Raw genomic sequence first — 15,751 nt, forward strand, 5'->3', positions numbered from 1 at the left:
ACCTGCCGCTTGCTCAGGCCCTTTGAGGAGGCCACGCTATTCATGAGTCGGCAGGACTATGGGATGAACGACGTCATTCCTCTGTTGCACGTCCTGGAACAAATGCTGTTAACAATGGCTGGTCAGGGTGCGGTAGACGTGGCGCACAGATCTCAACGCCACATGACCCCTGTGGGGGCAGGACAGGAAGAAGAGGAGGAGGTAGAGGAGGACATTGGTGCTCAGGAATTATTGAGTGAAATGGGTGGTTTTTCCACTCAGCGGACAGGAGTGGAGGAGCAGGAGCATCTGGTAGAGGAGGAGGAGACAGAGGACCCAGACGCACCGTGGCAGTATGCTGTGGAGATGGAGGCAGGGAGTCCCTCGCATTCCTTGGCACAAATGGCCCATAGCATGCTTGGTTGCTTGCGTAGCGACAGCCGAATAATAACCATCAGACAGAGGGATGACTTTTGGCTGTCCACCTTGTTGGACCCTCGCTACCGTTCAAAAATGGTGGCCTTTTTCACACCTGCTGAGAGGGAGGCCAAAATAACGTACTATAAAAACCACCTATGTAGTCAGTTGGTCTCTGCCTTTCTGCGCCAACGTCCATCCTCAGACACTGTGGGCCCTGTGCGCTCGCGTTCCGCTGCCATGGCAGCAGGGGAGGGGTGGGGTGGTAGGAGCAGTGGCAGCTCCACCAGCAGCGGCTGCTTCAGTCTGCAGTCGATGATGAGTAGCTTTCTTCACCAGCGCAGTGAGGAAACTACTAACCAGCCGCAGCAGCAGCATCAGGTGGACCTGGAGCAGGACCTCAAACAACAGGCTTGGGCCTACTTGGACAGCACCCTGCCAACCAAGGTAGACAATCCCCTTGACTACTGGGCAACGAAACTTGACCTTTGGCCCCAACTAGCTGAATTTGCCCTTGAAAGGCTGTCATGCCCGGCCAGTAGCGTGGCATCGGAGCGCGTGTTTAGTGCGGCAGGAGGTATTGTAACTCCGCGGAGGACACGACTGTCCACCCAAAGTGTGGAGAGACTCACGTTTGTGAAAATGAATCAGGCGTGGATTAGTCTGGATTTCAAACCACCAGTTCCTGACACAACTGACTAAATCCGCCATGAATCATGCCCCAAACATGTGCCACTTTCAGGTCTCCTCACACTGCTGGTGTGTTCCATTTTTTGTCATAGGGTGCTGGCAGATTACGGGCCTCCCATTGCTGCTGCCAGGCCTGTAATCTGCCATGGGCCCCTGTACCACCTCTTCATGCTGCTGCCAGGTCCAGAGTCTCTCATGGGTCCCTGTACGGCCTCCCATTGCTGCTGTCTCCATCGCCACACTCTGCCATGTGCCACTTTCAGGTCTCCTCACACTGCTGGTGGGTTCCATTTTTTCATAGGGTGCTGTATGGCCTCCCATTGCTGCTGCCTCCACCGCCACACTGTGGCTCCACACTCTGGTTTTGGCACCGTGACTGCCCAAATGAGTGAAGTGTGCGGTGATTCTAAGATCGACGGCACTCATCTGCATGTCATACTGACTGACAGTATTATTTCTCTTCCCCAGCAGACTCCAAGGGCATTTAAATTAAAGGTACAGTGTTCTGCACTAATATGAAGGCTCTCTGAAGCCTAGAAACACCCTTTTATAAGTTAAATTCGCAGCGAATATATTCGCATCGAATCGAATTTATTCCTCGAATTCGCCGAATCAGCCGAATCGAATTTTTGAATACTTCGCTCATCTCTAACTGTAACGTTAGAAATGGAAGAGAGACAGTTTTTCATGTTAAAACTGTATGTGAAGCTGGGTAGTTAATGCTGACTGACAAGTGAGAATTACCTCTGATCACAAAGATAGCGATGGATGAACACTAGAGCTATTACCTGGCTTTACAGCTACTTTCCTTGTGGTATAAACTAAGTAAGAAGGAACCTCAAGGAAGATCACCCTCTGACAATCAGTTCCAGCACACTAAGTTTAGTGATCTGCAGAAAGTGTAATTCATCTATCTGCCGCTGGTTTCCAAATAAGTGATGTAGAACCTACAGCTTCAAACAACATGCTATGAATTAAAGGGAGATAAAGTATTTTATTTTTTACCTCCTGGTTGGCAGCAGCTAGCTCTTCTTCCAGTGCAGAGACTCTTTCTAAAGAAACCCTCAGACGTTCCCTCACCTAGAAGAAAAATCAAAATGTGCAGTAACAATTTTTTTCCTTGCTCTATTTAAAATTCATAGGTGAATATATATATATATATATATATATATATATATATATATATATATATATATATATATGCACTATATTTATCAAGGCAAAGACAGGAAACATTTTTTAGTAATCAAACTGAAACATTTTGCACACCAAAAAATCTTATAAGATGATTTAAAATATTTAAAATACATTTTGTTTAGTTTATTTACATAACACTTACATTTGTATCATTAAATAAATATATATATATATATATATATATACTAGATCAGTATCCTTTAGGATATATAAAATTTAGATATTAGGAAGTAAAACAAAACAGTCAATCATAGCTTCCTAAAACTTATTCATACATTACAGGATGTTTCAGTAGTCTTTATCCACATTTAAATTATCAAAATAATTACAAAAACTGAAACCATGATGCCTAAATTAATGCTAATTAAACATGCAAATAGATTGAAAACTCTGTAGTTGGCATATATAAGACTTAAGGGGAAAAGACCAGGGGCAGAGTTGGGAAATGTGCATTGTAGCACTTCTCCAACATCTCTTGAGTTCCTTTTGTTAAAAACTAGGACAGAACAACGTGATTGCAGGAGTAGTCATTTGATCAAAATGCAATAATGGACCAAAGTAAATCTTATCAAATCTGATCTACTCTTTCAGCAATATCCACTGTTACCTGGAGACAGAAATCTACTACTCCTATTGATCTTCTACTGCTATCTATTACCATCTTCTGAGGTAGAAAAAGCAAAAGAAAGGAGAAGAGAGAATAGAAACCACTTGTGTGTCTTTTGCCTTTAAACACCAAAATATAGTTGTTGAACAAAGTGCAGTGTAGGAACAATAGTGATGTTAATTACATGGATTGGACATTTTCAACATAATTAAATTCTTACAGAAAATGATTGTACCTTTGTTTAAGAGCAGTGTAAATTTGAAATAAAAATTAAATCTACATTTATCTGAAGATGCCACTACTCTTTTGATACTTTACATAATTTTGGTTGTCAGATATGGCAGTCTTGTACATTCTTTTGAAGCAATGAATCTTTGCTAACTGTATCTGTAGTTGAGACTCTGTCATGGATGAAAATTTGCATGGCAGCACAAACTAAGTGCCCCCATATTGTTTATTAGCATGCTTTCAATTTATTGTAAAACATTCCTTAAAGAAACATGGGGGCCACTATGGCTTATCCCCAGATTGACAGCTTGTTATGCTGTTCTTTTTGATTTAATACTTTTTGGGCCACTGGCCTAGCATATACATTACATGTCAGAGTAAGGTCAGAAGTCCTTATCTGCCTACCTGTTCTGAGATAGTGACTGCATGACAGCCAATCATCTAGGTTTTGGAACTACAATAGTTAACAAAGACAGCCTCCATCTTTCGGTCAGGAAAGGTTATATTTAGGCAAAATGTTCATTTTTTTTACTGTGCATCTAGTAATAGTGCATTACGATAATAACTTTTATAATACCTTTATTTGTTAAAATTCAAATCTCCCTCCACCTTCTTTCCTGATTTGGTTAAAATTCTGTCTTAGTCTTTCTATAAACTTTAAAATCTTCCATTTATAGGGATTTTAATTAGCATTCTCTACCAGATTTCGTAAACTTTGAGTACTTTATAAACCATATCTTTATTTAATATTGACAAAATTCCAAGTGTGTATATCAGTCACAGAGATCTGTTATTCTGATATTATTCACTAATTTACAAAAGTCAGAACATGTCGCTTTAAAAGCAATGACTGCCAATGAATAATTTTTTTGCTGCCATTTCTCGTGCTTGCTTTCCAAAATTGTTATAATGTACCTCTGGACTTTAAATTTTTAATTACTGAAAAACTGACCCCCAAAGTCTAAAAAGGTTGAAATAAAAAAAAAAGGATTTTGACAGATTTAAAAGGCTCTTCATGTATGGGCTTATAAATCTCATTATGTTGTGCCTGGACTCCTACACATACTGTATACACTCACCGCCACTTTATTAAGTACACCTTGGATATTCTCTCCTTTTCGGACCATTCTCCGTAAACCCTAGAGATGGTTGTGCATGAAAATCCCAGTAGATCAGCAATTTTTGAAATACTCAGACCAGCCTGTCTGGCTTTAACAACCATGCCAAGTTCAAAGTCACTTAAATCCCCTTTCTTCCCCATTTTGATGCTCGGTTTGAACTTCAGCAAGTCATCTTCACCACATCTACATGCTTAAATGTATTAAGTTGCTGCCAAGTGACTGGCTGATTAGCAATTTGTGTTACCAAGCAATTAAACAGGTGTCCCTAATAAAGTGGCCAGTGAGTGTATACATGCATAAAGCACACATTTTCATGCCTTGGGGTAAGATGCATTAAAGTAAAAGTGTTTTCTTTTGGCTTCTGCCCCTCAGGTCTCAAAGCGCTTCATGCACTTGGTTCTGCCATTCTAGGTGGTCCTGTTCCCTATAAATCCTGCTTGGCAGCATGCCTCCCTCCCCCACCACTGTCCGACCATGCATTGACCAAGCAGATGAACAATGAATTATTCATGTTTGACAATGCTTGCTTTGGAAACCATATGCTTCCCTAAGACAAGTGCTATCTTAATGTAGCTGAAGGGGGTGGGGGTGTCAGCTCCAGGGCCTGCAAATGAAAAAAAAAGTAGCCGACACAGGTGTGCTTCTAGTAAGCGTGCCCCTGAAGACGTGCATGCGCGCAAAACGCACTGGTTGTAGCCTTACGTGCTTACGGCCGACGCTTGGAGCGGCGGCCATTTTGGTATGCTTTTATGCATTTTACTGTTTGCTGTTTCCACGTCAATTGCTTTTAACTATTTACAATAAATACTACACTATATTGCCATACCTTCGGCTCCTGTGGTGAGCTTCTCCCCCAGGAGGATCTTTTGCTGGGTTTGCATAGCCCTGACCCTGGAGAAGTCCTATTTATGGCTTCCTGAGACCCCCCATAAGGATCAGCATTAAAGCTAGTATACAAGTTGCGTTCTGGTGAGTGCGCATCCATATAAGGTGGTGGATTCCTACGTTGGATCATGAGCACTCTTGAGCATCCCAGTTGGTATTGCTGCACCTTGTAGTTCCACGAACACTGGGCATTGCTGTGACCTGTAGTGCCATGGACTATGTACAGTATAATCATTATTATGCTTAAAAAGCACACATATATCACTTGGCACTTCTTTGACCTGCAGTGCCACGGACTATCCACTATTTATATTCAGAATTGTAGGGGTTTTTATGATTTTATGATTCTATGTGATCTGAGACATTTTTTTGATTAATTTCACTGGAATATTGTATGAACACTTCTATGCACATAAGCACTTTATGATTGCATTTGTCACTTATGCTTTAGCGCTGCACTTACATTTGAATTGATTACTGTGGGTTTGTTACTTTGCCTTTTGTGCTAGCGGCTACCATATTATCTGCACTCATATCTTGTGTTATATCTGGTTCACAGTAGAATGCTGCCTGATCTTACTAAACAGGCACTGTCAGACTCAGTGGGGTTTATTTGCTAAAGCTGGAGAGTCCAAAATCAGACTCACTTCTGCATAGAAACCAATCAGCTTCCAGGTTTCATTGCCAAAGCTTCATTGAACAAGCTGAGGTTAGAAGCTGATTGGTTTCTATGCAGAAGGGAGTCAGATTTTGGACTCTCCAGCTTTAGTAAATAAACCCCAGTCTGTCTTGGACCTTTTTTGATGATGTCAGTTTGCGACACATTTGCACCTGAAAGGCACACCCACTACACAAGGGGATGGTGGCAGCTGCGTTCTGCCACAGCCCCAAAACAGGGTCACCCACAAGTCAAAGGCCTTTTTGAGGAGCTGCAGATAAGCTGACCATAAATAAAAGAATAAGGCAGATTCTTACTAGAAACTATTGCAATTTCAAATAAAAACATTTGAACATGCTTTTCTGGACCCAATATTTATTAATAAACAATCGTGAGAATTTCTAAGGTAACCTTTTCATATTAAATGGATTATTAAAATGTATCTATGGCCAAAATAAATTTAAAATCATTAAATTCATTTTCACATTAAATGTAAATAGTTTGTAGCCGATGTATAAATATTTGAATGATCTTGAAGTTTGTAAATTACTTTGTTGCAGGGATAAGGGAGACCTTATCCATCTCCTGTCGTGTTCCCTGAAACTTCACAGATATTGGGATGTAATTGTGACAACTGTTAATAGTACATTTAATATAACCATATCTCTAGATCCCAAGCCTTGTATTTTGGGTATCATTGATGAAGTGGTGCAAGATGAGTATATTAAAGAGGCAGCCACTCGAGCCCTATTTCAAGCACGCAAACTTATCCTGATGCCTTGAATCTCTCAAAGCGCCCTACATTCCAGATGTGGGTCGATACAATGAGCATTACACTTAGGTACGAAAAACTAATATATCAGCATAGAGGTAATCCATATAAATTTGATAAGGTTTGGGGAAGATTGAATGGCTATACCAGACCTAGCCCCTGTAAACCTAATACTGGACAGAATCTTAATGGGATGATTGGTACCTGTGAGCATAGCATTAAGAGCTTCTGGTTATAATGAAAGTGCAATGGGAATTAGAAGTGGATTGGGTATAATGAGGTTTTCTAAAGTATGCCAATATTGAGGTGATCTTATGTTCATTTAACTATACTCATGTAATTGTGAAATTGTTTATCTGTATGGATACATGTTTGTACAGTTTATTGTTTTATTCAAAAATTTTCTTTCAGCCAAAAAAATAATTACTTTGTTCAGAATACCACACATTTATTTCCTGGAATTCTGCTAGAGGAACTACTGCTTGTAAGCAGTAAGGAACCATGGGATATGTAGCCCTTATGTAGGCTATACAAGGGTTGACTTCCGAACAATTCTTCTTTCGAAAAATGTAACTATGAATTTGTGTTCGAATTGCGCACCTTTAATGGGGTGCAGCATTGACTGATTTTTGTGCGACCATTGAATTTGAGTGGTCGGGAAATTTTTTGAAGAACAAACAAATTTCTAATGAATGATGGGAGAATCGTGTGAGAAATATATTTGAAAACAAATGCGTATGAGCTGTGACCTGGAAAGAATAAAAGGTTTCCAGCCACAAAAATTATTTTTTGTAGCAACATGAGGTGAATTTGAAGGCTTGGTTGTTCCAATTTTTAAATCAATGGTAGCACCATCAGATAACAAAACATATACAATTTCCGATTTTCTAAAGACAATGCATTCAGAATTCAACCCATGTATGGTCTGCCTTAAACATTTAAAAGAAGGAGAAGAGGAGGAGACTCTGCAAAGCATGCAGGGAATTCAAGAAATGACCAGCAGGCTGGCAGCACTCACAACATGAAAGGCTATTTTGTAAAGTAAACTTCTGTTGGATTGTCAACTGTTGCTTGCATTGCTATTACAATTCTGATGTTATAAAATGAAAGTATATGCTGTGACCATAGAACTTCTTAATGTAGGGAAAAAAAACCCTGCACCATGTGTACTTTGTGGTGCTCTAAATTAAAGCACACGTTTTTTTCCTGTATATGTATGTGAGTTAACTCACAGTAAACCAACCCACAAGTGTCAATCCATTCAAGAAACCAACTGCAGTGACACAATTTAAACACTCCCCCCACCCTATAGCAGCAGTACTGCTACAGGGTGGCAGGGATGTGCAAAATCATGTATATATACTTTACGTGATTTGCATCTCAGGGTAGGCGGTGTCTACCTGTGCCGCTATTGGCTGCTGAACATGTCAATCACTGGGTCCAAGCCAGTTATTCTCAGCCTGGATCATAAACAACACAGGTATCTCTGCTGTCAGCATAGACATGCTGTTTTGTATTTCTCTGCACAGCAGAGTGATACAAAGCAGCATGTCTCCCTAGTAAAACACAACACAGCACATATTGTAAAACACACACAGCACACAGTTAACCCTTTGATCACCCCAGATGTTAACCCCTTCCTGCCCAGTACCATTAATACAGTGTCAGTACTTTTTATTAGCACTGATCACTGTATTAGTGTCACTGGGGATGTCAGTGAAATAAAGTCAGAATGCCCGCCGCAGTCCCGCAGACTCGCTATAAGTTGCTGATCGCTGCCATTACTACATGGCATGCCATTACATAAAAAAATAAAAATAAAAATTCCAGTCTGTATACAGCCATTTCTAGATGCTATAAACTTCACGTAAACCAATTAAAACTTATTAACACTTATTTGGATTTTTTTTTAGCAAACACATAAGCAGAATATATTTTGGCCTAAATTTATGAAAAACATTTTTTAATACATTTTAATTTTTTTACTGGATATGTTTTATAGCAAAAAGTAAAAAATATTGTTTTTTTTTTTTCAAAATTGTTGGCCTTTTTTGTTTATAGTTCAAAAAAAATAAAAATGGAGAGGTGATCAAATAACACCAAAAGAAAGCTCTATTTGAGGGAACAAAATAACATAAATTTCATTTATGTACAGCACTGCATGACTGCACAATTGTCAATTAAAGTAATGCAGTACCGTATCACAAAAAATGGTCTGGTTAGGAAGGGGGGTAAATCCTCTGGAGGGCAAAGCATAAAAGAGCAGGAAAACCTTTTGCTTAATTAAAAATTTAAACAGAATCCCAAATGACAATGAAGCATTTACATCAATTTTCATGACCTAATGAGAAAGTTTGGGGCCTGTCATTACTGACCTTTCCTTTGAGAATGTTAGTCTGCACTGAAGCCAAAGCATCAGCATGGCAACCAGGGGATTGGGTCTCTAATATGAAAAAGCACAGAAGCAAGGCATTCTTATACTTTTTCTGATAATCATTTACTGCATGCTTGTGCCAGGTCTGTAATTAAAAAGCATTGAAGCCAAACACAGCCAGGTAACTAGTATTTTCAAAAGAGGGCTAGCCATGGCAGAAAAAAGGCAACAAAAGTATCCACAAATTTTGTTAAAACACACAATGAGCACCAATTTTATTGAAGCATCTCTGGGAGCATGGCTCATAGGTTTCTCACAAACTACAGAAGTTGGGTCCATAGACTAAAATTCAAGGGTTATTTTTAATAACTTTTCTAGGAAATGTTTCAACTACTGCACAGATGTGGAATTATGATTTTGGTTTGACATGAAAATAATATTTAAAGTAGATATATATATATATATATATATATATATATTCAAAGCTTTTTTCAGCATTTCATTGAGTAGGGAAGATTTAAACTACTTATGTTTTAATTGCCATATGTGTCACTAATAGGAAAGTTCAGCCTTTCTTTCTTTCCTGGTAACTATTTTCAGAAAGAAAGTGATTGGAAAACTAAAATTTTATAGTTTTTACCAGAACAAGAAGTGATGGTAAATATTCCAATGGGGATAACTGTTCTTGTTCTTCTGGCTACATTCTTTGCTATTTTCAGCATAAATCTATTAGAACTTCCCAATTATCACCAGGCAGAAGTGACTTTTTAAGGGGTGACTGTATAATTTATCTTTGTGACATTCATTTTTATAGTAACAAGAGTTAAAGTGCCGCATGGTTTGGCAAAAAACTGTATGCGTTATGTGCAGTGATAACGTAAAGTGCTCTGAGGAAGAGGCAAGTCCTCGAAACGCGTCAGCCTATTGGATGTCTACACTCCCTATTGCGGACTGTTACTCAGCGTGGTGTTGACCCAGCTGTTCTTTATGATGTGCCTTGACTACATTGTCGTTTGTGAGTACAACGCCTACTTTATTTTTTATTAAACTTTTTTTATGGTAATGCACTAGGCCTGTGCACTCCCTGTTTGTTCTTTCCTCATAACGTAAAGTAATCCCTTACGTGAAGTGGTCAGTGCAACATTTTTAATATGATGAAAATAACCCACAATAATAATGCGTATGATTAAAGTAGAATTAAAAGCAACACCTGTAAGGGACCGCCCGGCGACACCACTAGCACTCCACTAATCAGGCGTCCCCAGCACACGGAGTCTAAGTCCCAGAATACTTGTTCACCAGGGCCCCTGATGGTGGGGATAGACTTGGAGTACCCCGGGACCAGGTCGTGCCTACTGAGGATACCCGCCAGTGGTAGGGGTGTTCGCCAGGGGCTCCCATGGGAGAGAGCCTGATATGAGGAGGTCTGGAGACCCCGTTGAGAGGGATGGATGGCTGAGCAAGTGCAGAGTCAGGCAAGCCGGGTCGGTAACGATGGGGACGGTGAGGTACAAAGCAGCGGGCAGAGAATAGTCGGTTCACACGCCAGGTCAGCAACGGTAGGTCAGGTCCAATAGGGGGCATCCAGGAGAGAGGTCAGGCAAAGCAAGGGTCTGGGCAGGAGAATACAGCAGTGGTCAGGTACAATCCGGGTCAGCAACTTACTTAGAAACAGGTTCAGGATACAGGATGCAGGATAAGACCAGAAGGCACCGAATGACAGCTCAGGGTCATTTAAATATCGCGCCCTGCGCTGCCATTGGTGCCCAGCGGGCGGCCGCGGCTTCTACTGCGCATGCGCGAACTCGCAGGCCGCGGCCGGCCCGGACCTAGTGCTCGCGTCCCTGCACAGGGCAGCATACTGCGCCTGCGCCGGGACCATCGCGGCGGGGATCGTGGAGATCCCTGACAACACCTTTAGGGTAAGGTAGAGTTTAAGCCCTTGTCAGTTTTATTTTTTGCCATCGGTGTTCCATTAGGGAGATTTCCCTTCACTTCCTTTCCCATAGCCAAAACAGAAGTGAAAATAAATCCTTTCAGAGTGAGGAAACCCTGGTTTCGAATTGGAAGATTTCCCTTATGCCTGTTCTTATGACAACCTAATTTTAGATAAATAGAGAGGGTGAATCACTCTATTGGGGAGACCGACAGCAATAAAACCTGACAAGCATTCTAATCCCTCTCTGCTTTATTCATAATTAAAAAAAAAAAGTTTTGTCTTTAGTTGTCCTTAAGGCTTAATGATATATAGAACCTCATAATTACCAACAGAAACTAGTGATGCATTAATGAGTGATAACCTAAGTGATCATAAAGGAAAAATGACATAAATAAAAAAAAAAATTAGGTAAAACTACAGTGGGGATCGAAAGTTTGGGCACCCCAGCTAAAAATTTGTATTAATGTGCATAAAGAAGCCAAGGAAAGATGGAAAAATCTCCAAAAGTCATCAAATTACAGATAAGACATTCTTATAATATGTCAACAAAAGTTAGATTTTCCATCATTTACACTTTCAAAATAACAGAAAACAAAAAAATGGCGTCTGCAAAAGTTTGGGCACCCTGCAGAATTTAGAGCATGCACTGCCAAGCTGAGACCTGCCAGTGTCATGGATTGTTCTCAATCATCGTCTGGGAAGACCAGGTGATGTCAATCTCAAAGCTTTTAAATGCCCAGACTCATCTGACCTTGACCCAACAAACAGCACCATGGGATCTTCTAAGCAGTTGTCTAGAAAACTGAAACTGAAAATAGTTGACGCTCACAAAGCTGGAGAAGGCTATAAGAAGATAGCAAAGCGTTTTTAGATGTCAATATCCTCTGTTCGGAATGTAATTAAGAAATGGCAGTCATCAGGAACAGTGGAAGTTAAAGCAAGATCTGGAAGACCAAGAAAAATATCAGACAGAACAGCTCGCAGGATTGTGAGAAAAACAATTCAAAACCCACGTTTGACTGCACGATCCCTCCAGAAAGATCTGGCAGACACTGGAGTTGTGGTACACTATTCCACTATAAAGAAATACTTGTACAAATATGGTCTTCATGGAAGAGTCATCAGAAGAAAACCTCTTCTACTTCCTCACCACAAAAATCATCGTTTGAACTTTGCAAATGAACATATAGACAAGCCTGATGCATTTTGGAAACAAGTTCTGTGGACCGATGAGGTTAAAATTGAACTTTTTGGCCGGAATGAGCAAAGGTACGTTTGGAGAAGAAGGGTCACAGAATTTAATGAAAAGAACCTCTGTCCAACTGTTAAGCATGGGGTTGGATCAATCATGCTTTGGGGTTGTGTTGCAGCCAGTGGCACAGGGAACATCTCACGAGTAGAAGGAAAAATGGATTCAATAACATTTCAGCAAATTTTGGATGGTAACTTGATGCCATCTGTGAAAAAACTGAAGTTAAGGCCTGGGGAATGTGAGGCCTGGGGAATGCCTTAAGGCATTTGGAGTCAAAAAGGAGTGAGGCCACGTCTGTCTCACTGAAATGCCAAAGTAGAGGAGATATAATGCTTTACCTGGAGGTATCAAGACAGTTCAGATAAGGGAAGCTGGTGAGAAATTTGTAAGGCTATGAAGAATTTCACACCATTAGCAGTTTTCAGAGCATGAAAACTGGTCAGTTTCCGAGCAGTCCAATGCCTGAAAGCCAATTGCGATTCAAAGCCAGGTGGAAAGGCTGGCTTATGCAAAAGGACAGCAAGGGGAAGTGTGGAGATAGTAGTCCCCCAAAGTACTTGTGGTCATCCCAAATCTTCAAAGCGTAGTGTCGGACCAGGTGAGAAATCAAAGCTCTGCCTCGCAAGTACAACCATGGCAAATTATGAATAGATAACAAAGTCTTCTGCCTCAAGATAGACCCAAAAAGGTGTCTCATAACTGGTATGATCGTAGGTTAGCTGGGAAAGTTTTTACATTTTTAATCAGAAACGTATAATTGAATTTATACCTGGGATTATCCATTAAACTGGTAATAAACACTGCTTGCTCACTTGTACCTGCAGGTAATCTTATAATAAAGCTTACATATAGGTAAATTTGTGATGTCACCGGTGCATGCACACGTTCTGAAGAGACAGCATGCCACCCCTTCAAAGCGCTGTGCCACGGCTGTGGCTCCCATGCACATACATGGGAGTGACATCATTTCAGTCATTTAAACGTCATTTAAACAGCCAGAGCCCCTGAACCTGGAACAAAGACTGGACAGCGGTGACAGAGCTTTGCTGGAGAACTTTGTTTTAAGGTAAGTCTTTGATAATGCGTTAGTATGTGATGCATACTACCACATTATGCCACTACCTTGCAGGGGGAATTTTTTTTTTTTTTCAAGTTTACTCCCTTTACTACAACGCATAAAATTAGCACATCTAATTTCTTTACAGGTACATATTTATTTTTCTTTGTACTGTGTTTTAAAACATAGGGAATTCAATTACCATGCTTAAAACAACAATACTGATCATTACCTACAATGTTTCTTTGGAAAAATTTGTCTTATTAACTGAGCTGCACGTTATGCATTTTGGAAGATAATCGTATCTGTTTCCTTATCCTTAAGTATACATGTTATTTATTTTCGACCTTTGTATGCATCACTTTTAAACTACCTAAAAAAACCAAATGTCTTCTCCAAAATCTTGAGCTAGCAGCTAAATTGAGAGAACAAGAGGGCAGTGAGACTTACAGAATACCTCCAAGAAAGACACAAGTAAACTCTTGAAAACTTCTGCTGAAGCCACAATGTAATAACCTTTCAAAGACATTTGATGATTTGTTTGCAACTGTCTATAAAAGCTGAACTAGAGTACGGAGTGCCTAATAATATAAAAATGATAGATTTGCTTTAAAAGTAAACCTACTAAATACTAAAAAATAAAGCCTCTACAATTACTAGTGATTTTTTTTTTCCATTCATACTCCACTTGTATCCAACACCAAATCATAATTTTGCTTAAATATCACAAAACATGGACTTCTGAGCAAAAAAATAATATAGCTTGATGAGACCATCCCCTTAATATCTACATGTGATAATTACTGATTATGGTTAATGGCTTCACAAACACCAGGACATAGTCAAGCACATTTCATGGCTTCCCCAATCACCAGAACTAAACTTTTTTGGAACCAGACTTTTTGGAGTTCTGAACCAAAGAGTGCATCCTGGTGTCCTATAGCTAAACAGCAAATATCGTTGGCTCTTTTTATTCAGCCAAGCAACAAACATAGCCTTTCCTGGAGCAGTGATGTGCAATAGGCAGAAAATCTTAACTGGTCTGCAGCTTGTGGTTGGATGCCACCCGTTAACATCAGAAACGCCAACTACTCAGTCTATGGGACTTGCCCAGCATACAGGGCTCATCCAGGTTCACTCACCGACTATGAGTACAACCAGAGCACTCACAGATTTACGTGTCTACACACCATCCACATGCATTGTGTGCCAGCAACATGGGGCAGATTTGCAAGGCCCACTCATCAAACTCTTGGACTCTCTTTACAACCACATGTCCCTGAGTTGGGGATACCAGATACTTCAGGCCTGAAGATTTCTTGTGGTTCCAGGATAGCGCCTCTCTCTACCCATTAACCACTGGCCCCTACCTAGACCATGTTTGCGATACTGCTGGTTACACTGGGTTCTTCTTCACCAAGTGGGAGTTACTAAGGGATACTCTGTTTAGCTTATCCTAGCAAGGAACTTTCCCAACACTCAGCAGCAAGGCTACTGGAAACCATTTCTGACACATGAAGCAGCCAGAGGCTCGGTTCAAAGCAATTTTATTGAACCAATCACATTCCAATTAAGTAATACATCTTCTCTCAATCCTCCATGCTTCACATAATCCATTCATATATGGCAGTGTAGTAGTGTACCTTTGTGCCCAACTTCAGGGGAGCCCCTCCAGGCAAATCAACCTCAGTCTCTAGATAGCACTCTTCCACCTGGCTCCTCTTCTTCCTATAGCCAGCACCTATCCCAAGCTAAGCTCTGCCAAAGCTATTTAACAGATCAATCACCCTCCTTCCTGGAAGGATTTTAAAGAGATAGACACTTAAGTGGGCCACCAAGTCAATCCTGCTTACAAGCTAGTATTATTATTATACAGGATTTATATAGCGCCAACAGTTTTCTCAGCGCTTTACAATATAGTAAACTCAAATTTGATGCGGTGGTATGTATTCCATCTCTTTTGTACAATCCTCTTGCTTTTACATAGAAACATAGAAAAGTGACTGCAGAAAAAGACTGAGTGGTCCATTGAGTCTTTTTTTTTTACATTCAGTTGTCAGATAGCTAATGACTAAAAACGGATGAAAAAATGGATGTAAACGGATGAAAAAATGGATGTAAACTCACCTGTTTTTTCTTTGAAAATACATGACTGAACTGATGAAAAAAATGGAACGACTGTGTGAGTGGACCCTTAGTTATATCACTTACATATAGATTAAATAGAACAGGACCTAGCACAGAGCCTTGTGGAACGCCACTACTGATTGGTCTCTTTTCTGAGTGACCATTTGGACCATTTATTCAATAAAATGTATAGTGTCTTCAGTTGAACACATTGCTGAGCTTGTTGACCAGGTGGCTGCCAAGGAGATGTAATTGGTCAATTACTCTGCACAGCACAGAGTCTGTGTTGAGTGTCTGCTATGTTTATCAGAGACATACATGTTCAGGAGAAAGACTGATATTGACAGATATTGACAGACAACTTTATTGCTAAAGATATGCAATGACCAGCTAAAAATAACTATTGGACATTTTTAAATGCAATGTGTGTGCAGTAGTCAGAGTACAG

General features: G+C 40.2%; 1 protein-coding gene across 11 annotated transcripts in view; it reads right to left on the minus strand.

Moving 5' to 3' along the window:
• Positions 1–15,751, minus strand: part of PPFIA2 (PPFI scaffold protein A2) — a 455,338-nt gene that overhangs the window by 189,195 nt on the left and 250,392 nt on the right. For all 11 annotated transcript variants that reach the window (XM_089652248.1, XM_089652279.1, XM_089652271.1 and 8 more), the window contains one exon: positions 2,092–2,166. In XM_089652248.1, coding sequence (XP_089508374.1) covers positions 2,092–2,166 — 75 coding nt within the window. The remainder of the gene's footprint in view (positions 1–2,091; positions 2,167–15,751) is intronic.

Source organism: Staurois parvus, unplaced genomic scaffold, assembly GCF_062004578.1.
Source record: "Staurois parvus isolate SC_StPar_1 unplaced genomic scaffold, SC_StPar_1.0 ptg000025l, whole genome shotgun sequence".
NCBI classification, from domain to species: Eukaryota; Metazoa; Chordata; class Amphibia; order Anura; family Ranidae; genus Staurois; species Staurois parvus.